The following is a 24277-nucleotide window of genomic DNA, read 5'->3' as shown; positions in this document are numbered from 1 at the left end:
CAATCTTGAGAAAGGAAAGCAAAGCTAGAGGCCTAATGCTTCCTGTTTTCAAAATATATTAGAAAGCTACAGTGAGCAAAATGGTATGGTACTGGCATAAAGATGGCTGTAGACCTATGCAACAGAATAGAGAGCCTAGAAATAAACTCTTGCATATATGGGTGAGTGATTCCCAACAAGTGTGCCAAGGCTACACAGTGGAGAAAGAATAGGCCCTTCAACAAATGGTATAGGAAAAACTGGATCTCATATGCAAAAGAATGAAGTTGGACCATTATGTCACACCACATTAAAAAATTAATTCAAAATAAAGACCTAAATGTACAAGCTGGAACTATAAAACTTCAAGAAGAAAAACAAGGGAAAAGCTTCATGGTATTGGTTTGGTGATGATTTCTTGGATATGACATGAAAAGCACACGCAACAAAAGCAAAAGGCGAATGGGACTACATCAAACTTAAAAACTCTGTACCTCAAAGGAAACAACAGAATGATAAAGTGACCTATGCAATAGGAGGAAAATTTATAAACCATGCATCTGAGGAGGAGTAGTATCTAGGGTATCTAAAGAATTCCTACAACACAATTGAAAAATTGTTTTTGATTGTATTTTGATTGTGACTTTGATTATGTTCACTGATTGAAAAATGAACAAAGAACTTGAATAGATATTTCTTCAAAGAAGCTGTACAAATGGCCAAGTATATGAAAAGATGCTCAGCATCACTGATCCTTAGGGAGGCGCAGATCAAACCGTGTGAGGCATCAACTCATACCCGTTAAAATGGCCACCATCAAAAAACTCCCAGGGGGCACCTGGGTGGCTCAGTGGGTTAAAGCCTCTGCCTTCGGCTCTGGTCATGATCCCAGGTTCCTGGGATCGAGACCCGCATCGGGCTCTCTGCTCAGTGGGGAGCCTGCTTCCTCCTCTCTCCTCTCTCTCTGCCTGCCTCTCTGCCTGCTTGTGATCCCTCTCTGTCAAATAAATAAACAAAAATGTAAAACAAAACAAAAACCTCCCAAACAAACAGAAAATAGCAAATGTTGGTAAAGGTGTGGAGAAATCCATTGCAGTGAGAATGTAAAATGGTGTGACTGCTATGGAAAGTATTATGAAGGCTTCTTAGAAAATCAAAAATAGGATTACTGCATGTCCAGCAAACCTCCTTCAGGGTATGTATTCCAAAGTAACAAATGCATGGGCTTGAAGAGGTATTTGTATAACCATGTTCACAGCAGCGTTATGCACAACAGGCAAAACATGGAAGTGACCTAAATAATCTTCAACAGATGAACGGATAAAGAGAATGTAGTATACATGTACGATGGAACGTTATTCAGCCTTAAAAAGGAAGGAAATCCTGTCAATTAGTATAACATGGATGAACTTGGAGGACATTACGCCAAGTGAAATAAGCCAGTCACACACAGACAGATACTGCATGCTTCTAAGTTGTTGGACTCACAGAAGCAGAAAGTAGAACGGTGGTTGCCGGGAGTTAGGGAGAGCAAAAAGGGGGCCTGTTGTTGTTCCGTGGGTGAACAGTTTCCGTTTTGCAGATGAAGAGAATTCTTGAGATCGGTTGCACAAGAAAGTACATAAAGTTAACTCTACTGTATTATACACTTAAAAGTAGTTGAGATGGTAAATTTTATATTACATGGTCTCACCACAAGAAAAAATTGAGGGTATAATTTTATTAAATGCTGTTTTAGCTTTCCTCCTTTATTAATGAAGATCTTTTTTTTTTTTTTTTTCCAGAAAATTCCTAATATTGGGGCACCTGGGTGGCTTAGTTGGTTAAGTGTCTGCCTTTTGCTTGGGTCATGACCTCAGGGTCCTGCAATCGAGCCCCACGTCGGGCTCCCTGCTTGGCCCAGAGCCTGCTTCTCCCTTTCCCCGCCCCATCCTGCTTGTGTGTGTGCGCTCTCTTTCTGTCAAAAAAATAAATAAATCTTTTTAAATAGTTTAAAAAAGGGGAGAGAGAAATTTCCTAATATTTAAGACACTCTTGCAATCTCACTATAAACCACAGCTTCATTTGTGACAGATGAGCCATTTCCCTTAATATAGAGAGGACTCCCTACAGTGCTAAGCAAAGTAAATCAGAGAAAGACAAATACCATATGATTTCACTCATATGTGGAATGTAAGGTACAAAACAGAGGGGGAAAAAAGGCAAACCAAAAAACGGACTTTTAACCTATAGAGAACAAAGTGATGGCTACCAGAGGGGAGGGGGTTGGGGGAAAATGATGGGGAGCACGCTTGTGATGAGCTTTGAGTCCCATGTGGAATTGTTGAATCATTGTATTGTAACCTGGAACTAATGTTAAGGGCACTGTATGCTAACCATAGTGGAACTAAAAAAATAGATGGTGGACTTGCAAAATCCCATAGAAAAGTAGACAAAAAAATAATTTATTACAAAATGTCAGTGATAAGTGAAAAGATTTTCAACCATGCCTATAAAGAAATGCAAGTTAGAACCATAGTGACCAGTTCTTTATGTACCAAATTAGCAAAGACTAGAAATAGTAGCAATACGCAGTGGCAGTGAGGGCACTTGTTCTGCGGTGGTGAGAGTGAAAATCATCATCTGTTTGGAGGGAGACACAGAGAGAGAGAGCGCGAGAGCACGCGAGCTCGCACACAAGCAGGGGGAGCAACAGAGGGAGAGGGAGAAGCAGAAACTCCGGGCTGAGCAGAGAGCCCGATGTGGGGCTCGATCGCAGGACCCTGAGATCATGACCCAAGTGAAAGGCAAATGCTTAACTGACAAGCCTCCCAGGAGCCCCAGGGAAATTTGTATTTTCCTAACAATATTTTACTAGTCAGAAATTCTTGTTTTGTTTTGCTTTTGTTTAAGTGGGCTCCACGGAAGCCCAATGCGGGGCCTGGACTTATGACACTATTAAGTCACAGCTAAGCTTTACCAACTGAACCACCCTGGCACCCCCTGGTCACAAATTCTTGTAAGAAATTCAGAATTTTAGAAATTCTCAAAGGCACAAAAGTATATGCAGGGAAAGTTATTGAGCCATTGCTTGTAATAGTTTAAAAACTAGAGAAATGCAAATGTCTATTAACAGCTAGATTGGTGAAGTAAATTAGGATGCACCCATAAATTAGAACATTGTTTAAAAGAGTGAGATATACTGTAGACTCTAACACTCTTCCCATTGTCGTGGGAGGAAAATCAGCAGAATGAAGGGTAAAAATACAACTCTATTTTTCGTGTGTTAAAAAAGTGGTTATACTTTCTCCTAATGATGAGTTGAGCCCTGCCACTCGATGGGAGAATCAGCAGAACCTATAGGATCTTACTTGGAATTGACATTCTCTATTGAAATTTTGTTCCTGTTTATTTTTAAATTTTCTTTTTGTTTCACTGGAAAGATGATGCTCAGTTTTAAACACTAAAAGTGTACAAGTTGCTTTGTTACAATAAAACTAAATGTGTACACATACATACACACAAAAGTGGTTATAGTAATCTGTGCCTAGAAATTATTTGAAGTAATGGACACTAGGTATCTTTGGAGTGAGTAGGGCAGAATTTCACTTTTCTTCATTGTTTCTGAGAGAGAAAGAAATTTTTTTTTTAAAGATTTTTTATTTATTTGACAGACAGAGATCACAAGTAGGCAGAGAGGCAGGCAGAGAGAGGGGGAAGCAGGCTCCCTGTTGAGCAGAGAGCCCGATGCGGGGCTCGATCCCAGGACCCCGGGACCACGACCTGAGCCAAAAGCAGAGGCTCCAACCCACTGAGCACCCAGGCGCCCGAGAAAGAAATTTCTACAGAAAGAGCATAATTTGAAAGAGGAAGTAAAAAGGATAAATTTCAATGTAAATTTATATTGCTAACATTTTTTTTAAAAGGGAATGCTACCTGCAAGTTTTTGTGTTGGAGTGAGTTGAGATTTACATGTGGTTTATTATATCGCATGACCAACTTCTAAATATGTTTCATGGCTTTTTTTTTTTTTTTTTAATTTGACAGACAGAGATCACAAGTAGGCAGAGAGGCAGGCAGAGAGAGAGAGGGGGAAGCAGGCTCCCTGTTGAGCAGAGAGCCCGATGCGGGGCTCGATTCCAGGACCCTGGGATCATGGCCTGAGCCGAAGGCAGAGGCTTTAACCCACTGAGCCACCCAGGCGCCCCTGTTTCATGGCTTTTTAAAAAAGAATATGAAGTTGGAGGACTGTGAGTGTCACTATTAAAGTCGCAGGAGACAGCCCAGTCCTGTGTAGCCCAGGAAGCCTTACGGGCCCCCCACAGTCATGCACCATCAATAAACTATTCTTACCCCCAGAATAGGAAGTTGATTATCGTAGAATATTCAACTCTTCCCGTATCTGTCAAACTAGCCTCCAGTAGGAGTCACATACTCTGCCTTCAGTGTTGTCTACTTGATCTTTCAAAACCACAGCATCATGTCACAGTCTCTCACTGTGGTTAGGTTTCTGTGGCTCTGTCAGCCGCTCTCATGATTCTTGTTCTTACTGATGAGTCGTGGGCTGTTCCGGAGTGCTGCAGCCGGACCTGGTGAGAGTCTGCTGAGCCTCGCGTCTCTAAACATTTCAGTCATCTTGTCCAGCTTACTGTTCTCCTAGTTCTTTCCTCAGAATTAAAAAAAGACAAAAAAAAGTTATCTTTAAGAATTTGACCTATAAACTCATACTTTGTCAAGGCCTGCGTAAGTTAGTGAATTGATCGACTGTCTCTCAGTTCCCAAAGACACATTTTTTTAAAGTTACATGCTTTTGTTCTCATTTTGTTAAAATTACTAGACAGGAATTTTTATGACAGAGTGTGGAAGAGATTATATAAAGAATGATGAGGGATGCCTGGGTGGCTCAGTCAGTTAAGCATCTGCCTTCAGCTGAGGTCATGATCCCAGAGTCCTGGGATCGAGCCCCACATCAGGCTCCATGCTCAGCAGTGAGCCTGCTTCTCCCTCTGCCTGCTGCTCCCCCTGCTTGTGTGCTTGCTCTCTGACAAATAAATAGATAAAATCTTAAAAAAAAAAAAAATCCTGTTTAAAAAAAAATGATGAACATGTAGTTGTCATCTGGACCTTCTCCGTAAATCTTCGGCAGCATAAAACCTTGCATGTATATCAGCCCCCGTCACTCAGGGCTTGATTTAGGAAACTGTGTTTCCACATGGTCATTAAGATCTCCTTAGTCAGAGCTGCTCCACGAATGTCTTCTGGATGAATGGTTTTCTGAATAATTGGGGCTTTACCCTTTAAGTACCTATTCTATTGGATACCCTTTTAAAAGTGCATGACAGGGGCGCCTGGACGGCTCAGTGGGTTAAAGCCTCTGCCTTCGGCTCAGGTCATGATCCCACGGTCCTGGGGTCAAGTCCCACATTGGGCTCTCTGCTCCGCAGGGAGCCTCCTTCTTCCTCCTCTTTCTCTGCCTACTTGTGATTGCTGTCTGTCAAATAAATAAATAAAATCTTTAAAAAATAAAACTAAACTAAGGTGTATGACAAACTTACCTAAATGGGTAATGTTGTTCAAAAGAGTCCCATGGTAAGCATTCAGGTGGTAAGTAGTTGGGTGTTCCCTGAAGAATTCTTTCAACTCTGTTAAATGTTTGAAAATTTTCCTAATAAATACTGAGGGGGGAAAGATCACTTTGGAAAGTCCTGTGGCCCTCGTTTCAACAGCCTTGCGGTTACTCAGCTCAGCGCGTGGAGCAGCGCGGTTCGCATGTTTCCATCCGTGTAGTAAGTAGCACGCGATGGCACCTCAGCCCTCCGCCAGATGGACGGACCTGGCTTGGTTCGCGCATCCGCCTGCCGGCGCACTCGGAGGTGGCTCCTACCTCTTAGCCATTATTATGAAGTCATGCGTATCTGTGCACAGTGTTTGTGTGAATCTATTGTTACTTCTTCTGTGTGTATACGTAGCACTGGACTTACTGTGTCTTACGGTAACTCTTCATTTCACTTCTCGAACTGCCGAACTAATTCACAGAGTGGATCTGCTAATTTACAGGCATCTCACCGGCCACAGAGGAAGGCTCCCATCTCACCCTGGGCCTCACCTGTGCCTGTTGTTATCTGTCATCGTGATGAAAGCCATCCTGGTGGGTGTGGCCGGGCAGCAGGCCGGGGAAAGGCCACAGAGGGGGGCCCGGCTCCTGTGGGCCGCCAAACACCCCTTCCTCCCCCATTTCACACACGGCAGCTGACTTTGGCCTCTGGGCCTGACTTGGGAGAGGCAGAGGCGGAGTCTTGTTCTCATGTGTGGGAAGGCTATGAAAAGAAAAACCCTTGTTGGCCCAAACATTTAAACAAGAATTACACTGGATGTTTTGTTCTCGCTCTGACATGGTCAGAATTAATTTGGAGATCGAAAAAAGGATTATTTTATTGTTATTGTTGTTGCTTGGTTTTTGAATCTGAGTTACTTAATACAAGAATACAGAGGGAAATAACAAAACAAAACACATGTCTTAAGTCTATTAAATGGTACTAGAACCTCCCCAGGTCATACTTCAGGGCCCTACTTTGTTGGTGTGTGGGGGCTCCACGTTCAGGCTGCTGGGGAACTTCTCGAGAAAAGGTCCCTGTGATAGAAGGCAAGCTGCAGGGTTCGTCTGCGTGTCTGGAAGTACACAGCCAGAGCCTAAGAGATCATGAGCGTTTTTTTTTTTCTTCCTCCTTAGGTTTAATAGGAAAAGCTTGCTTTCTGCAAACAACTGAGAAAACTTTCCTTGGAAACTGTTTCTTTGGTCCATATGGAGCAGCTGGAACGTATTACGCTGTGAGGCCCTTGACGGGACAGGTGCTTACCCCTGGTCAGCCAGTGTGATTGTCGCCATGGCTAGCAAGAGGAAGTCCACCACCCCCTGCATGATCCCTGTGAAGACCGTGGTGCTACAGGACGCCAGCGCGGAGGCCCAGCCCGCCGAGGCTTTACCGGAAGGACCCCAGCAGGAGCTGCCCCCCAAGGTGCCTGCCAGCAGCAGCGAGGCTGCCCCGACATCCAGCAGCACTGATGGCCCCGCCCTGGCCAACGGGCACCGGGGCACGCTGGACGGCTATTCGTTTTCCTGCAAATACTGTGATTTCAGATCCCAGGACATAACTCAGTTTGTGGGACATATGAACTCAGAGCACGCAGACTTTAATAAGGATCCAACTTTTGTATGCACTGAATGCAGTTTTCTGGCAAAAACTCCTGAGGGCCTTTCTCTGCACAATGCCAAGTGTCACTCGGGAGAAGCCAGCTTTGTGTGGAATGTGGCCAAGCCAGACAATCACGTGGTTGTGGAGCAGAGCGTCCCCGAGAGCACCTGTGCTCCTGACGCACCGAGTGAGCCCAACGCTGAAGGGACTGACGGACAGGCCGAAATCATCATTACCAAAACTCCAATCATGAAGATAATGAAAGGCAAAGCTGAAGCCAAAAAAATTCATACGCTCAAGGAGAACATGTCCAGTCAGCCTGTGGGTGACACGGCCTTACCAAACCCACCAGCGGGGGAGACCGAGGCGAAGGAGGGGGACCACCCCTTTGTCAATGGGGCAGTCCCGGTCAATCAGCCGGCACCCAGCTCGGCCAAAGGGCCACATGCAGCCAACGGGCCCCTGCTGGGAGCGGTGCCGGTTCTGCCGGCCGGCATAGCGCAGTTCCTCCCCCTGCAGCAGCCGCCCCCCGTGCACGCCCAGCACCACGGGCACCAGCCGCTGCCCACGTCCAAGTCCCTCCCCAAGGTGATGATCCCCCTGAGCAGCATTCCCACCTACAATGCGGCCATGGACTCCAACAGCTTTCTGAAGAACTCGTTCCATAAGTTCCCCTACCCGACCAAAGCGGAGCTCTGCTATCTGACCGTGGTCACCAAGTACCCGGAAGAGCAGCTCAAGATCTGGTTCACAGCCCAGAGGCTGAAGCAGGGCATCAGCTGGTCCCCCGAGGAGATTGAGGATGCCCGGAAGAAGATGTTCAACACGGTCATTCAGTCCGTTCCCCAGCCCACGATCACCGTCCTCAACACGCCCCTGGTCGCCAATGCCGGCGGCGTCCAGCACCTCATCCAGGCTGCCCTCCCGGGTCACGTGGTGGGGCAGCCGGAGGGCACAGCGGGCGGCTTGCTGGTCACGCAGCCGCTGATGGCCAACGGGCTACAGGCGCCCAGCTCGTCCCTGCCGCCCGCCGTCACGTCGGTGCCCAAGCAGCCCCCCGTGGCGCCCATCAACACGGTGTGCTCCAACACGGCGTCGGCGGTGAAGGTGGTCAACGCGGCCCAGTCGCTGCTCACAGCGTGCCCCAGCATCACCTCGCAAGCCTTCCTGGACGCCAGCATCTACAAGAACAAGAAGTCTCACGAGCAGCTGTCCGCCCTGAAGGGAAGCTTCTGTCGGAACCAGTTCCCAGGGCAGAGCGAGGTGGAGCACCTGACCAAAGTGACCGGCCTCAGCACCAGGGAGGTGCGCAAGTGGTTCAGCGACCGCAGGTACCACTGCCGGAACCTGAAGGGCTCCAGGGCCGTGCTGCCCGGCGACCCTGGTGCCATCGTCATTGACCCCGGGCCCGAGGCGCCCTTCTCTCCGGCGGTGGCCAAGGCCCCCGAGGGGCCCTGCGTCCCGCCAGCCGCCACCCTGGCAGCACCCCCTTCCGCCAGACGCCAGGCCTGGCACCAGACCCCCGATTTCACCCCAACCAAGTACAAGGAGCGAGCCCCAGAGCAGCTCAGAGCCCTGGAGAGCAGTTTTGCACAAAACCCCCTTCCCCCTGACGAGGAGCTGGACCGCCTGAGGACTGAAACCAAGATGACCCGGAGAGAGATTGACAGCTGGTTCTCGGAGAGGCGGAAGAGAGTGAGCGCCGAGGACCCCAGGAGGGCCGACGAGGGCCCCAGCCCGGATGAGGAGGCGGTGGCGGCTGCTGAGGACGAGGCGGGAGAAGGGGAGCTGGTGGGGGACCTGAGGGTCCCCGGCGAAGACGGCTCCCTGGAAGGGCTTGGCAGCCACTCCCTGGCAGAGCGCAAGGTCAGCCCCATCAAAATCAACCTCAAGAACCTGCGGGTCACGGAGGCCAACGGCAGGAGCGAGCTCCCGGGGCCAGGTGCCTGCGAGCCTGAAGAGGATGGGCCCGGCAAGCCCGCCGAGCAGCCCCCCGGTAAGGCGAGCTGCAAGAAGACGGCCCAGCAGCGGCACCTGCTGCGCCAGCTCTTCGTGCAGACGCGGTGGCCCAGCACCCAGGACTATGACGCCATCACGGCCCAGACCGGCCTGCCGAGGCCCGAGGTGGTGCGCTGGTTCGGGGACAGCAGGTACGCCCTGAAGAACGGCCAGCTCAAGTGGTACGAAGACTATAAGCGGGGCAACTTCCCTCCAGGGCTGCTGGTCATCGCCCCTGGCAACCGGGAGCTGCTGCAGGACTACTACGGGACGCACAAGACGCTGCGGGAGGAGGACCTGCAGAGCCTCTGTGACCAGACCCAGATGAGCTCCCAGCAGGTCAAGCAGTGGTTTGCAGAGAAGATGGGCGAGGACACCCGGGCTGTGGCGGACACGGGCAGCGAGGACCAGGGCGCCCGTGAGCCTGCAGCCATGCACAAAGGGATGGGCGACGCGTATGCGGAGGTGTCGGAAAACAGTGAGTCGTGGGAGCCCGGCGCCCCTGAGGCCAGCTCGGAGCCCTTTGACACCCGGAGTCCCCAGGCTGGACTTCAGCTGGGTAAGGAGCCCTCGGGGTCTGGGGCCATCCGCTGGGGGGGAGGGCGGGGCTCCTGGTTTGGGGACAGCAGGTACACCCTGAAGAACGGCCAGCTCAAGTGGTACGGGGGTGGCTGCTGTCCTAAGCTCCCTGGCAGCGGGACCAAGTGGCCGGCTGCTTCAGGGGGCACCTGGCAGCAGAAGCTATTAGAGCGTGATGGAATATGACCTACAGTGTGATGTGTTTCCTGTGTCGTTAGGGGAAGGAACACAGTGGGCCTGTAAGTGTGCAAGCTTTTCTAGACATTTCCTAGCAGTGGGAGAGTAGGTCAAAGCATCCTCAGAGTCAGGCGGAACCACAGCCCCCCGCGTGTAAGGAGAGAGGAACAGGACTGTTGAAATTCGACTCAGGACGGCGAGCAGAAGGAAAGGGGCTCAGATTGCCCTCAGATGTGGGAAGTGCTTTAACGGAGATGGTGAAAGCCCCGTAATCTGCATTTGTTGCTCTTTCTGATTTGGAGAAATGGAAAATCATCTTCCCTCTCAGACAGCTGTGGAATCAAAAGCTTGAGTTTTGTTCCTCCGTTTCTCTGGATCGTATCCCTGGTATTAGCTTGAAAGAAAACTTTAGAAGTTACCAAAGAGAGTTTTGAAGCCCCAGAGAAGTCACTTTGGCAGTATCAGGTCCTGAACCCCGGGCTCCCACCTCCCCTTCCCCTCCCCATCATTGGGGGTTTGTCTCCGTAGAAGCCTCATCACAGGATGGCCAGCAGCCGTGGAAACGGAGCAAGTGTCTGGATTCTCAGATTCTCCGATCTGGGGTCCTTCAGAAGTTGGTTCCGGGTCCAATATTTCCAGACTTGGCCTTGTTTTCCTCAGGCCCCCATGAGTCAGCGAGGCCCTCACAGGCAGCGGTGGGCTCCAGGAAACAGGACTGGCTTCGCGGGGCTGGTTGCCTGGGGCACCTTCTCCAGCACTGGGCACCCTGGCTTGCTGGCAACTAGAACAATCTAGATTCTTAAATTAAAATTTCACTGAAGTATATTTTGGGGGTAGCTGGAAATAGGGTGGTGGTTACAAACCTTGTGAATGTATTTAAAGCCATTTAACCCTACATTCAAAAATGATTCAATTGATAGCTTTTATGTCGTGTATGTTTTATCACAATTAGAAAAGCTAACGGGAGGTGGGAAGAGTGGGTTTGAGTCACAAGGACTGCCGTCCCCCGCCCCCGCTCCTGAATCCACCGCTAGGCCAAGTGTGGTGTCCGGGGTTGGGACAGAGCAGGTGTGGCACTGTGGCCGCCTCCTCTTGTCTGAAGCACATAACCCTTGGCTTCAGGAAGGGCTTGTCTGTGTGTCTGTGCTTGGTTTCTCCACCGCCAGCCTCTGTGCACGGGCCATGTCGGCGAGCGTCCGGGACCGTGGGCCTCTGCAGCACCCAGCGGGGGCCCGGGCTTCGGGGGCGCCGGTTGGCGGGGGGCTCTGCGGGCCCCTTGGGCTGCGGGACAGGCGGGCGGCGGGTGGGAGCACGCGGCCCCTGTCCCGGCTGCCGGGAGGTGGGGGCCGGTCCAGGTGGCGGCCACTGTGGAGGTGACAGGCCTGTGTTTTCTCCTCAGAAACAGACTGAATGGGAACTGCTCACTCTGAAGGACTGGCCCGTCCGGGACGCCGCCTGCCACGGGGGAAGGGCTCACCCCGCCTCCGCGGCCACTCGCCGCTCCCATGCCCGCCGCCGCCGGGCTAGCCCGGAGCTTCTGGAGGCCTCGCCGCCTGCCCAGAGCCTGCCGCCACCGCCCAGTGCGCCCGGGGAGAGCAGAGCGCTTGTCAGTCCTTCCTCGCACCATGTAGGACCTTTCCTTTGCCTTCCAGTGGATAAAGTAGTTCAGAGTTTATATTCATAGACACGGAATCAAGTTTTTAACCTATAAATCCGCCTATCCGCATTTAATAAAACATCCGATTACGAACGCTTTCGTCACGTAGAAAGCTGGGTTGCCCAGCAGCGCGGTGTCTCCCGTCATCTCTGCGGACGCCCTGGGTCTGGCTCTGCAGGCGCGGAGGCCGCGCGTCCCCTGCACGCGCAGAGCAGAGCCGGCGGAAGCCCTGGGTGTCCCCGCGCTCCTCAGGAAGGCGCCGTCCGCCCACGAGGCTGCCCGAGGGGGCCTTGCCCTGCCCTGCCCTGCCCTGCCCTGCCCTGGGGGCGACGCGGCGGGCGCAGGCCACCGGCTAGTGCTCGCTCCCGGGCTCGGAAGCCGTTCCAGCCACACTGCTTGTTCGTGGGAGTTTGAATCATGGACCAGAACTTTTCAGTTATCAGATCAAGTTCTTGAAGCATTTGTTGTCAAGTCCAACGTACTGACAGCTGTGCCCACGTTTTTACTGTTGTTTTTCAGTCTAGATGTCCTGAGAGGGAGAGGAAGACTGAGGAAAGGAGCAGGCAGGGCCGAACGCAGAAGTGCATGGCCCCAGCGTGCGGCTCTGGCTGCTGTGGTTGGCGGAGCCCTTGACCCCCACTCCCTTCAAGGCCGCCAGCGGTCTGGGAAGGAAGACCCGCGCTCAGCTGGGAGTAAGAGCGAACGCTCTGGGATCTGGGGAGCCAGGAGCTGTCAGAGCGGGGGTGGTCCTCAGCACGGAGACCTGCAGATGGGGGGTCCTGGCCAGACACCCAGGGTGCTCATGCTCATGGCCCCCCGTGCCGAGGGCCTGGCTGCGTGCTGGACATCATTGGACAGGCCCTTGTGAGGATTTTTCTTAAGTTCTGCATTTATATTCCCAGATTTGGAAGTAAGATCTTCTTTAGCCTAATTCTCAAACCATTTTTTTAATTGAGAAAAATCACAGGAAAAGGTGCTTTTGAAACACTGGGCAACTTGCTTACAAAGCTGTACTACTTGGTAAATCGCTATTTCCCCAAAACTGGCTGTTCTGGGAGCAGCGGGCGATATCCCCGACAGCTCTACTCGTCTGCCGGAGACCACCTGCTTCCCTAAGCCTGTGAGCTTCCCCCAGGCCCTGTGAGTATCCTCCTCCTGGGCCCAGAATGGGGGCAGCACAAAGCGGCCCCGGAGACAGAGGGCAGGGGCTTCAGGCGCGACAGGCCGGCGGGAGGGTAGGCGGGAGGGTCTTTCTCCCTGACTCTGCCCAGAACTGAATGGGGTGCGGCCCCTTGCTGGCTTGGCTCCAAGGACGAAGATGGTGGTGGCACCTTCTGCCTTCCAGGAGACGGCTTTCTCCGGACACCAGAAGCCCTTGAGCCCCTGCTCTTCTAAAGCGTCTTCTCCCGCTCTCCCAGGCCCAGTAGGGACCACCTCTGAGTTGTTTCAAACATGATGTATGAGTACTTGGCAAGTTCCGCACCGTGTTTGTGTCCTTTTCATTTGAGTGTGAAGCTCTTTAGCCCCAAAGACCCTGTGGCAGAATTGCCCGTGGTGAGTGATTGCCTTCCTTCAGAGAACAGACACCTGGAATTTTTCCTTTAGGGTTTATGTTCGGTTTATGTACATGCAGATTAATTTATATATACACATAGATATAGTACAGATGCTCATTCGATACTTGTAAAACGTCCACCTGAAGTATATACCTGAGGGAGCTCCCGGCACGTGGCTGCTGGGGAAAGGAGCCTGTGTTGGAGGGAATGCCAGGCCCAAGGTGCCACTGTGGCGGCCCAGCCGGAAACCATCTGAGTGTTGGCGACACCGGCCTGCCGGCCTCGCTCTGAGCCCCCCACTGGCTAGAGGGCTTTAAAGAGAATTTTCTCAGTTATTTAACTAGCGTTCATATTTCATTTACAACCCAAACAGCAACACAAAAAATAAATTTCGTGGTGGACAAGTTCATGCAGGACATAGCGACCAGACGCAGCACCAGCCTGTCTCTGGAAGGTGGAGAAGCTGCAGGCCTACCCGCCTGGGCGTGTGCTCCTCACAGCTCTTAGCCCTGCCCATGAATGGCAAGACGGCCCAGGTAAGGCCCCCAGCAGCCTAGAGAGGCCCACTGCCTTGCTCTGGGCTTGGACCGGAGCAAATAGTGGGTTGGAGCCTCACGGTCGCAAGAATCACGGTCACCGGTGATGGCAAGTGAGACGGCTGATCAGCGAGCCGGTGCCCAGGGCTCTGGGAGCTCAGGGAATAATGCTCACCCGGCACGGAGACCCACGCAGGCCTGGAGGGTGGTGGCAGGGCCTTGGGGGGAGTGTGGGACCTCAGCAGGCAGCCCTGTGTCCTGTCACAGGACAGGTCACCGTGGTTTTGCATGCTGTCGAAGCCTGTCTGTGATGTCGCCTCTGGCAGAAGGCGGTCTGTGGGCTGCAGAGTTGAGACATGGGGTTAGTCCCCCCTGAAGAAAAGCCTGTTGTTTACGGTGACTCCTCTTTCTCCTCTGTATGCACGTGGCCTCGTCACAGATAGTAAACATTTCAGTGTTTCTTGTCTCCTGTGTCTGGCACATGTTTGGTTTGTTATATATTTTACCTGGGGTTGTTGTAGTAGGTGAAACCAGATCATCATCTGATCAAGGAAATCTGGATTTATGATACATAGACCTTGCATATTTTGTTACTTATTTTAACTCGACTATGAGAGAGCTTTTTGATTTGAGAGGAGAGTTGTCCTGTTCAGGAGTCACGCGTTTCTGAAACAGAGCACCCTGCTCGGATGGCCCTGTTGGCATTTGGGGTTTGGTAGCGCCACGTGACTTGGAGCTCCTGGCCTCGCCGGGTGACTGGCGGCTGTCCCGGTGGACCACAGTGCTCCAAGCAAGCACCGAGCAGAGGCCCTGCTCCGTGTTCTCCAGAAGCACGGGTGTGGGAGCCGGGCAGTGTGGACTGGTAGCTTGTCCGCTCCCCTGTGCACGGACGGTGGCGTCCCAGCCGGCCGTGGGGGCTGTCCCACCAGGGAGTTCCAGCATCTTTTCCAGGCTAAGATGTGGCTCTTCATCCTGCTCAGTCGGTGGCTCAGTGACAGGTCCTATGTCCCCTTCCTCCCCGCTCTGGCCCTGGGACATCTGTGCCAGGCTGCCTTCCATGGAGGCTGGGCGCTCGGGCTCTCCCCACCTCCTTCGGCAGCTCCCAGCGGGGCTGCCTGGTCGCCGGCCGCGTTGCCTCTGGTCTTCGTGTTCCCTTCCCCGACTGCAACCCTTGCGCCGCGGCATCCTCGTCTGTGTAAACACCACGGCTGCAGTGCAGAAAGGCGCTTTGTAGGAGAGGAGAACCGGCCAACAAGAAAGCGTGAAACCAAACCAAACCTGGAATTTTTAAATTTTTATTTATTTTTTTAAATCAAACCTGGAATTTGGGCTTTTTCTCATTTTTCTCCCCCTTTCCTTGCTCAGAGTTTATCTGGGGCAGGTTATTGGTTTGACCCACCTTTTGTATTAGGTTTAATCATCCTTAATTTTCCCTTACCCACTGACACACGAGGCTCGGTCGAATGCCGGGTAAGACCCTGGAGGTGGCTGAGGGTCCACAGGACCAGCTTCTAGGCCGGAGCCAGCAGTCCCTGGCCCGGGACGCTGACAGGCTGGGCTCGCCTCACTCCCGTCTGGAGTCCCATGTCCAGGTCTCCTGACTCTGCTTCCTTTGTTCTCTTTCCTGAGGAGCACAGGCCCGCCCAGCCTTCCTGCCCAGACCTGGGGGGGCCAACTCTGCGTGCCTGGAGGAGCCCAAGCCTTCTTCCGAGCAGGCCCCGCTCCCGGCCTGGCTTCGGTCTGAGGGAACCAGCACGCTCCTTCTCTGGCCGTTTGCAACAGCCAAGTGGTGTGGCGCCAGGGCTGGGGAGGCTGGAGGCAGCTTCTCAGCCAAGTGACGGGTTTTGATTTAGGCCGAGTGACCGTGGAGTGACGACTGCGGGTGCGCCTTGGCTGGCTACCTAGCCCAGCTCTGCGTCCAGAAGGGACGGAGAGGCCTCGGTGGGAGTTGGTTTCTGCCCTAGCCTGTGTGGTGTTCCTGGCACTGGGTTGTCCCGGGCGGGGGCTTCTCTGAGTGGACCCAGCAAGGGCATGCAGGGGGGCAGTAGAGCGCTCAGAGCATTTGGTCCTAGGGGTGATCCGGAGCCTGCTTTTCTGTTTCTCAGTCCTGAGTGACTTCTCAAGACTGGCCACCAACCTGTACACTCCTCCGAACGGGCCCCCCCCAGGCCTTCCCCAGACGGGAGACTGGACAGCTTGGTTCCGGCAGGAAGCAGCCATTCTGTCTGCAGAGGCCCCGAGCAGGGGCGGAAACCTGCGGGCCCGGCAGGCCCAGCTGGCCCCAGTCATCACACAGACATGGGGGACAGCAAGCACCTGCCGCCTTGATTTGTAAAAACACTGTCTTTTGGTTAGCAGGACCACCAGGATCCACCAAAAACACATGAGTCCTGCTTTGCTGTCCCCAGCCCCCCGAGGCTTCTGCTGCCCTCAGAGCCTGGCCCTTGTGGCTGCTCAGGCTGGAGCCAGAGGGAGGAGCGAGCACAGCGCGCAGGGCTTTTCAGGGGTGGTTATCTTCCCTTCTGCTGGGTGTCTTTCCCGTGGCCCGCGGGGGACAGGGGGCAAACCAGGGCGCCCGAGAGTCTGCAAGCGACCAGCTGTTAGTGCCTCCTCCTCCTCCGGAGCCCGGCTCTGCCGCGGTCGCCCGCGCACCAGAGCGCTTGCATGGGAGTGGCGTTTCTTGGTGCTGCCCTAGGACTGTTCTTCGTTCCCATGCTAAGTGGGGGACTTGGAAGTATTTCAAATATTCGGCTGGAGCCTTAGGTGAATTGTCCAGGGTAGAGGCTGTTTGGAGTCACTGGATGTAGAAAGCTGCAAGTGTGTGGTCGTTCCCAAGGGTCAGACCCCAGAGTAGATCCGCTGGCGGAGAGTGAGAATCGCCGCTCGTGGTAGCTGTTCTGTTACTTGTGTTTAAGGAGAGAGACTGTCACTCGTCCTTGGGTCCTGCCCACACAGCGGTCTCCTGGCGGTTTGCTTGAGATGCTGGCTGGGCGGGAGCCCCAGGCTGAGGGGCGCCGGCTGGAGGGGGCCCAGGGAGCCCGGGTGAGCGCCAGGGGATGGGGCGCCCCGAGTAGAGGCGTTCCTGCGGCACTTCTGGGCACGCGCGCCGCTCCGCTGTCAGGAGGACCGGACCCGGCCGTAATTGTTACAACGAAGAAAACACCAACCTTCCTCTCTCCCCTGCCGGCCATCGTTCATTGGAAGTTTGCTGAGCACAGTCTCGGGGGAAGTCAGGGAGGTTGCCGCAGCTGCCGTTGCTTCCCGACGGTCCTGAGTCCTGCTTGTTTTCTGCCGCCCACTTACCTTCTGGTCTTCGGTGCCACGGGAAGGCCGGGAGTGGCTGGTGGGCAGTTTGCCCCGGTGCGCTTCTCGTCGCCCAGAGACGCCTGAAAGACGGGATCCTCTTGGTGCTAAGAAGCAACTGCCCTGTTTGTCCAGAGGCAAATGGAAACTTCACCGAACTATACTAGAGGGTCCCTACCCCCTGCGGCCCCAGGTGTGGCACCAAACCGAGGGGCATACTCTGCGGGTCAGGCCTGGGGATGGGAGTTCTTTACCCCGGGGTAAGAGTTTTAACAGAAAGACGAAACTTGCCTTTGGACCGTGGCTGTGCCAAGGCGGTGGAGTGGGCTGCCCTCTCTGGGCTGAATCTCCAGGTCTCATGAGGTCCCCCGTGGGGATGCTGCTATTTCTAAGATGCAAATTGCACATTTCCTAGATTTTGTATCTGTGGATTTGGATGAAGGGAGCAGGGCCAAACTGCTTATACAATTTGATATGGGCCGAAATGGTACTTCAAATCTTTTGATTGTTCCTAAATAAAAACATAAATACATTTCCCATCTGCTGAGTTTATTTTGTGGCGGAGCCCGGAAAACTAGGAACACTTGACATCTGCTGATTTATTTAGTAGGTGAGCCTGACCTTAAACGTGGCTGGATGAGCAGGGCCGTTCGCCTTGGCCCACTTCAGAGGAAAGTCCCACTCGGCATCTCCCACGTTGCTGTGTCCACACAACTGGCTTCCACATGACGGAACCGTGATGTTTTTAGAAATGACACCACAGACAAAGGCAGATGAGTCAGACCCGGAGTCCTCAGGTGTCTGGTGAGAGGATGCTGGCAAGTCCTTTCCTTTCCCCCTTCCCCATGAGGATGGTCAGAAGCAGAGCTCGTTGTGTTTGCTAGGGAGGGGCTGGTGAACCTGCGTAAGGACTCAGGGCCTAGAAGGAACGTGAGAAGCCTCATTCCTGGAGTCCGAGCGATTGCATCTTGTTGGGGGCGACTCTGAGGGCCTGTGACGGGAGGAAGAGCGCCCACAAGTCATATCCCCGGGAGCAGAGACATAGGAAGGTAGTTCCTGTCCCAGGTGAACACCAGGGTCTGTCCCTGGAGAGTGTGTGTCCCTGGTGTGTCCCTGCTGGAGACTTGGCCCTGTGGAGGCCAACTTAAGCCTTGAAAAGCAGCTTTGTGCCGAATGTAAAGCAAGTCTGTGAGAGCCGGACCAACCTGGTGTGAAGCCCTGAAGCCAGTCACCCGAAGCCCCCGGGTCTGTGCAGGCTCAGGCGGTGGCTTCTTGGAACACAGCTGTGGACAGAGTTGGCAGCAGAAGTCTGCGGGGCGGTGCGGGGTGGGGGGCGGGGCCTCCGTGCAGGAAATAGAAGCCCTGCTTGACTCCTGGGCACGAGTCCCCTGGGGGTTCTCACAGGAACACCCAAGGATTGTCAGGCTGAGACAGAGCTTGAGCTCTTGAACTGAAATGTGAGGCAGGACCTTATTTTGTTCCGTGAACTAGTTTGGTGGGATAACCTGATACTGCTTGAACTGGTTTCTCCCCTCAAAAGAACAGCAGTGGTGAGAGATGACGGGCTCAAACGGAAAGATGAGGGAGTTTCGAACCAGCCCCGGCCTTCAGGTGTTGTTCAGGATGTGCCGGTTGCGGGGTAGGGGTGGGGGGCTGTCCTCTGCTTGTGGCCCCAGATCCTTGTGAACGGCCCTGGCCTCCGCTGGGTGGTGCTGTGTGCGCGCACCCACTGGCTGGGAAGTCCAGGCCTGCTGCTCGGGGTCCCTCTCTTCGTCCCCGCGGTGCCAGCCAGCCAGGACTAGTTCCTGCTGGAGACTGTGAGAGAGGGCACCCTGCAGGGACCCCTCCACGGCTGGTCTTTGCCCTTGGTACCACGGACGTCCTCCTCCTGGCCGTTTTTTTGTTTGGGCAGAGGACACCCCCCAAAAAACAAACTGGTGAGTCTCAACTCTGACTACTCATTGGGTTTACCTGGGCAGCTTTTGGAAAATAGCCCTTTGAGCTCTGGGCACCGGCATTTTCAGAAGCTTCCCAGGTGATGCCTAACCCAGTGCGGGGGAGGCAGTGCCAGCCCAAGCTTCCCACTGCAGGGACAGGGCCTGCACGCACGGTGAGGCCGTGACCCACCACAGGCCCAGACCGTCAGGCTTCACCAAGTGTCTCCCTTCACCCCACCTGCTTGGGGGGGCCTCCCGGGGCAATCAGTGAGGTTAGGTCTGCCTGGAGGAAAGATCAAGACATTGGCCATGAAAGGCAAAGGCAGTGTCGCAGGGAAGGTGGGTGGGTGGCAGGGGACAGGCATGCCTCAGGTCTGTGAATCCACTGCAAGGACTTCAGAGCTGTTCCTCCCCAAGTCACACTCTAGAAAGATACTTGTTCAGTAAATGAACATGTTCTGATTAAAATAAAAATGGTCAGTACCAACAAGCCAAGCCTGCCCTGTGATGACAGACAGCCCCTGATGAAAGACCAGCACAGAACCTCTTTCTTCATAGATTAAAGCTCTCTCCTGGCCACAAGAACCTGGAGTGGGAAAACATGGCTCGGGGAAGTCCAGGTTAACTCCCACCCACCACCTTGTCTGTGAGAAAAGGACCATCCTGAGTAGGCCAGAGCAGCTCTAGAAGAAAGCCAGGGGGCCACCAAGCACCTGAGCGGTAGGAGCCCTGATATGGATTGCCGAACCTTCTCAGTGGGCAAGAAATATTCTAAACTATCCCAGTTCTCCAGGTGGGTGGTTCTCGGAAGGACCTACAGTGAACCAGGACTGGCCCCCAATCTGTGAGCTTGGGAACTGTTAGGTCTTTGTGGTCTGACTTGTCAGACAGCAAAGGGATGCTTGGAATCTCCGACTCTTCATCAGCCTTGGACTTGGCTTAAAAATCTTGGTATCTCCACACTTCGTGTGGTATGTGAATTACCACACGGGGGTATACTAATTTCCATTTTAAGGAACAACTAATTACACTCACCTGCATCTTTTCAGTGACAGATCTGCTCAGACTCCCTGGGCTGACCTTTTAGGCCTGTCACCACCCATCCACCAGGCAGGCAACTGTGTGTATGTGCGTCATTTCTGATCTACACCGGCACAGACCACGGGGAAGGTAAGGCCACGGCCTTTTCAGCCAGATGTGGGCGTACAGACTGGGTTGCAAGCCAATGAGTTTTCTCACCCGAGGTCTGAGCGCTGCGTTGTTTTGAAAGGAGAGGCTTCTGCGGGCTGGGAGGAGCCTTGGGTTGCTTCCCACTCTCCACCACAGCTGGCAGGCCCCAGAAAGCTGGGCTAGCTCACAGGTGGGCTAGTGGCCACACTTGACCCCGACATACCGTCTGCAGTCAAGCAGGAGAGGGTGGCCTCACCCCACCTCCTAGCCCAGAGGAGGGGAGATCTGCTTGACCTGGAAGTTGCCGAAAACCTCCTCCCGCCTCCACTGCTGAATAACCACCCAGCAAATAGTCCACAGGTACCGGTCTCCAGACAAGTGGCTCTCCTGAGTCCCCCCGGAGGAGCCCACACAGGCACCCGGGGATGGCTTAGCTGGCAGCCAGATCTCAAGGCGCCAACATGGCCAGCAAGTGGCTGAGCCCAGAGGTAGGCGGCGGGCTTGCGTGTGCTGGCTGTGCCGTGGGGCGCCTCTGTGCCCACAGGCCAGGACCCCAGCCTCTGTCCTTCAGTGGGGCTGCTTTCCCAACCTTTTCCATCTCCTTTCTGGGACCTTTGCATCAGCTAGACAGAAGCAGCCAGAGGCACAGCAGCTGCCCCCACACCTACCCACAGAGCAGACAACGCCTTAACCCTCTTTCATTCCTAAGGGAAGGCACACTCGGTCTCTTTGCTTTCAAACCAACCAACCACCTGACCATCTGGATAGTCTTTGCTGGTTCTTTTCCTCCAATCCGTACCTACCGCATTCCTGCCAGCCTCACCGTCTGCAGCCCAGCTGTCCCCGCAGGACGCAGCAAGTCACAGCCAGCCTGTCTCCTCCCCTCCCCTGGGCTCTGCCCCAAGGATACCTCCACAGGTGAGGAGCAGGAGTAAGGAATTTAGCAACTAGCCTACTGAGAAGAAAAATACTGTTGTTTTCTTAGGTCCTTTTAAAGCTTTTCCAGTAAAACTTAAAAATTTTGTTAATATTTAAATTGTAAGCCAAATGCTGGCAACCATATATAATTGTTTGCTATGGAGAAGACTGGGATATCATACTTGCAGAGACAACTTCGGAATTAGTTTAAATAAACCAATACGTTTTCTCAGAAATTAGTATAATTTCCTTCGGTTTACAATCCATGATATGGAAAGTTTAATAGAATGTTAAATAATTTACCTTCTACCCTAAAAGTAAGCTATAGAAAATGGAATCACTATTAGGATCGAATAATAACAAGGCTTTAACGGCTCAGTGGTTTTTCTTAAGAGTATATAAATATATAAATCTTGAAAAGATAACACTGTTAGTTGAGCTGTAAAATCCATAAAAATAACAGTTCTGCCACAGTGCACAGACATGTTCGTTCATTTGGCTCCCCCACCCTCCAAGCAGCTTTCCGGTTAGAAGTGGAAGACCTAGAAAATCAAAGACCTACGTGAAATAATGGAGATAGTGAGAAACGGGTGTGCAAAAAATAACCTTTAAAATTCCATCTCCAACATCACAGATGCCCAGTAACAGGACTTTCAACTGGTTTAGTGAACACCCAGGACCGTCTCTGCATCCTCGTGCTGTGCTGGCTGCAGGCTCTGATCCCAAGTCTGCTGCTGCACCGGGGAGAGGGGTCTTCAGTCGTAACTAGGATGGGGGGGGGTCCCCCTCGGCGGCCCGCGGAAGGGCGCCCTGAAGGAGGCAGGTCCATGTGTGCAGGAGTTTCCTGAATGTACTGGGGAAGATCCCCGCCACTTCCTCCTCCATCCTGGCACCCATGTCCAACCAAGGCCTCCAGTCAGTCTTACCATTAGACCTTCCGCTTGTTGGTGGCACGTGTCCGTGGCCTCTGCGTATGAGGCATGCCCTCGCCAACCACGTGGCAGGAGTGGCTGCGCGGCTCAGCCAGCACATCCACAAATTCTGGCCCCCAGGGAGCAGGTCTGTGTACTCCAGGTTCGCCTCCAGGCCATCCACCTTGGGCTGCCCATGGCTTCTGGCAGCAGGCAGACGGTGTGGCCCGTGGTGACGCAGGGCGACCAGGTCTTCCTCCTCCTCCTGAGGTCCTGAGGTGCTGCTATTCCTCCTCCAGGCGGCGCCCTGGGGCTCTGCCTCCTCAGACCCCTCAACACAGTGGCCCGAAGGGTAACCCTCCCGGGCCCACGGCAGGCCGGGCCACCCGCTGCTGCTATTACTAACACTATCCCCTGTATCTTGCAGGCTGGGTAGTGTCCCCAGCCGCGGGCAGCGCGCCCTTGTGCTGTGTCCTCTTCCTCAAGCAGGCGGAGCCCCTCTGCAGGCAGGTCCTGTGCTGCTCCGCCCTGGCTCGGGGCCAACCACCCCCACCCCTGCCCAGCTGCACTTTTAAAGCTCCAGGACAATGTAAACGTGGGTTTGTTTCCCTGGCCCGGTGAGGCTGCTGCTCTCTCGAGAAGGTCCGGGGTTCCTCAGAGCCTCCTATGCCGCGGGCTGAGGCAGCCTCTCTCCCAAGGGGCTACAGCCATGGTCCTGGCCCCACAGATGGAAGGCTCCATCTCCAGAAGTCAGGACTAGATGTGTGTGCTTAATTAATTCGAGACACAGTACAGTTTTTGCCTTCACCCAGAGCCGGGGGCATGGAGGCCCCAAACGGTAATACATCTCGTTAATGGCTTGGTTTTGTATAGCAGTCACTGCTGGAATCCAGGCTCCGGGCCTTGGGGCCAGGATGGCCACCACGACAGGCCACTTCCCAAGAACCCAGCTCACGGCACTCCATGAGGCACGCGGCACCTGCTGCTCTCAACGAGGCTGGCGCACAACTAGAGGCGGTTGTCTCCGTTGACCCGAGTCCTTCGTGGGGCCCTGGACAGAAGGAGGGAGTGTCCTTACCAACAGTGGGGCCTCGCAGCCCCGTGGAACAGCCCAAGCCAAGGAAAGCCAGCCGTGGAAAACCTCTACCCAGGAGCAAGAGAAGGGCCCAGAAGGGGCCGCAAGTCGTCCTTCCCGTCTCCCCGGTGTGCTACCCATCCTTCACCCCCTCACCTCCGTTCCCGACTGTCAAAATGGTCTGCCAGATGCTCCTGGGAGATACGAAAGTCCTCAAATGGCTGCTGATAGCGGGCTTCAAAGGAACCTTCCCGGGCCCGGCCATGGAACAGCGGGCCTGAGGCATCAGAGCCCCGCTCCCGCAGAGACATGCCGAAGGGACTGAGGTCCCCGTTCTCCTGCTTCAACAGGGAGGGCACGTGGGGTCAGTGGCTCCCTGGGGCCTCGTGAGGATGCAGCCCGCCGGCCCCCCAGCCACGCTGCGGTTACCTTGGCAGGGAAAAGCTCGATCTTGACGAGCAGGGAGGCCAGCTCCAGGTCCTCGCTGTAGTTGTTCTTCAAAGGCACGGCTCTGTACCCTGGAGGAGAAGGCCTAGCCCTCAGCCTGGGGGGATCTGGGCCGCGGGCCCGCCCCCCACACTCCTCGCACCCCTAGGTAGGTCCCAGGCGCTGTCCTAGGAAGGGTCCTCACCTGTCTTCAGGCCTTTCACCGGGAAGGTAGCCTGAGCCAGGAAGTTCTGGTCACTGAACATGTCTTCCTCATACACCACGAAGCGCAGAAAGGCGAATTCAGGGTTACTGATCTGGAAGTGGAAGGGCTTGGCAGGCCACACAGGGTTCAGTCCATTGTCCACTGCGGAAGTCAGGGCAAAAGGCCTCAGGCCACCGGCTCGAGAGGACAGAGCTGCTAGTGTGGAGGGGCCTTCAGGGCATGGCGAATGGGGAAGGCAGACCTACCCACGAACTCTGTCTTCTGCTTGACGCTGTCATACTCCGCTCCAGCCACCTCAATCTCCACAAAAGGACACACGATGCCTCGGCCGTTCTTTGGCAGGTGCCGGGCCCCCAGTACCTAGAAGGCAGGCCAAGATGGGCCGGGGACTGTCCTTTCTGCTCCTTCCCAGGCCTCACGCTGCAGTGGAGGCAGTGCGCCCTCTGCTGGGCCCCAGGGAGGCGACCCGCTAAATGGCTCCCAGCATCAAGGCCAAAAGAGCAGTGGTGCCTGAAACCTTTGCTTTACTTTGCTTTAGCCGCAGCTTTCAATGGAGTTTCTGCATCTACCTCATTAAATCCACGTCCGTTCTAACACAGACCTCTCTTAAAGGACTCCGCCACAGGGAAAGGAAACAGAAATCTCTTCTCGGGGGCA

At 54.0% G+C, this 24277-nt stretch overlaps 2 protein-coding genes across 8 annotated transcripts in view; one reads left to right on the top strand and one right to left on the bottom strand.

Moving 5' to 3' along the window:
• The window catches only part of ZHX3 (zinc fingers and homeoboxes 3), a 106812-nt gene extending 89316 nt beyond the window's left edge, over positions 1–17496 (top strand). For 5 of the 6 annotated variants that reach the window (XM_045084202.1, XM_045084201.1, XM_045084203.1 and 2 more), the window contains 2 exons: positions 6689–9708; positions 11305–17496. In XM_045084202.1, the coding sequence (XP_044940137.1) occupies positions 6843–9708; positions 11305–11315 (2877 nt within the window). In that variant the 5' untranslated portion in view covers positions 6689–6842 and the 3' untranslated portion in view covers positions 11316–17496. The remainder of the gene's footprint in view (positions 1–6688; positions 9709–11304) is intronic. The other variant, XR_006607874.1, reaches the window with a different exon arrangement.
• Positions 17497–21573: 4077 nt separating this feature from the next.
• The window catches only part of PLCG1 (phospholipase C gamma 1), a 36768-nt gene continuing 34064 nt past the window's right edge, over positions 21574–24277 (bottom strand). The window contains exons 29-33 of one of the 2 annotated variants that reach the window (XM_045084200.1): positions 23866–23980; positions 23600–23761; positions 23398–23486; positions 23125–23306; positions 21574–22944 (exon numbers count right to left, since the gene is read on the bottom strand). In XM_045084200.1, the coding sequence (XP_044940135.1) occupies positions 22902–22944; positions 23125–23306; positions 23398–23486; positions 23600–23761; positions 23866–23980 (591 nt within the window). In that variant the 3' untranslated portion in view covers positions 21574–22901. Of the gene's footprint in view, positions 22945–23124; positions 23310–23397; positions 23487–23599; positions 23762–23865; positions 23981–24277 lie in introns of both variants that reach the window. The other variant, XM_045084199.1, reaches the window with a different exon arrangement.

This window comes from Mustela putorius, unplaced genomic scaffold (assembly GCF_011764305.1).
Source record: "Mustela putorius furo isolate JIRA1106 unplaced genomic scaffold, ASM1176430v1.1 tig00000743_pilon_pilon_pilon, whole genome shotgun sequence".
In the NCBI taxonomy this organism is placed as follows: Eukaryota; Metazoa; Chordata; class Mammalia; order Carnivora; family Mustelidae; genus Mustela; species Mustela putorius.
The sequence above is the reverse complement of the archived record's forward strand: the minus strand, read 5'-3'. Positions and strand labels throughout refer to the sequence as shown.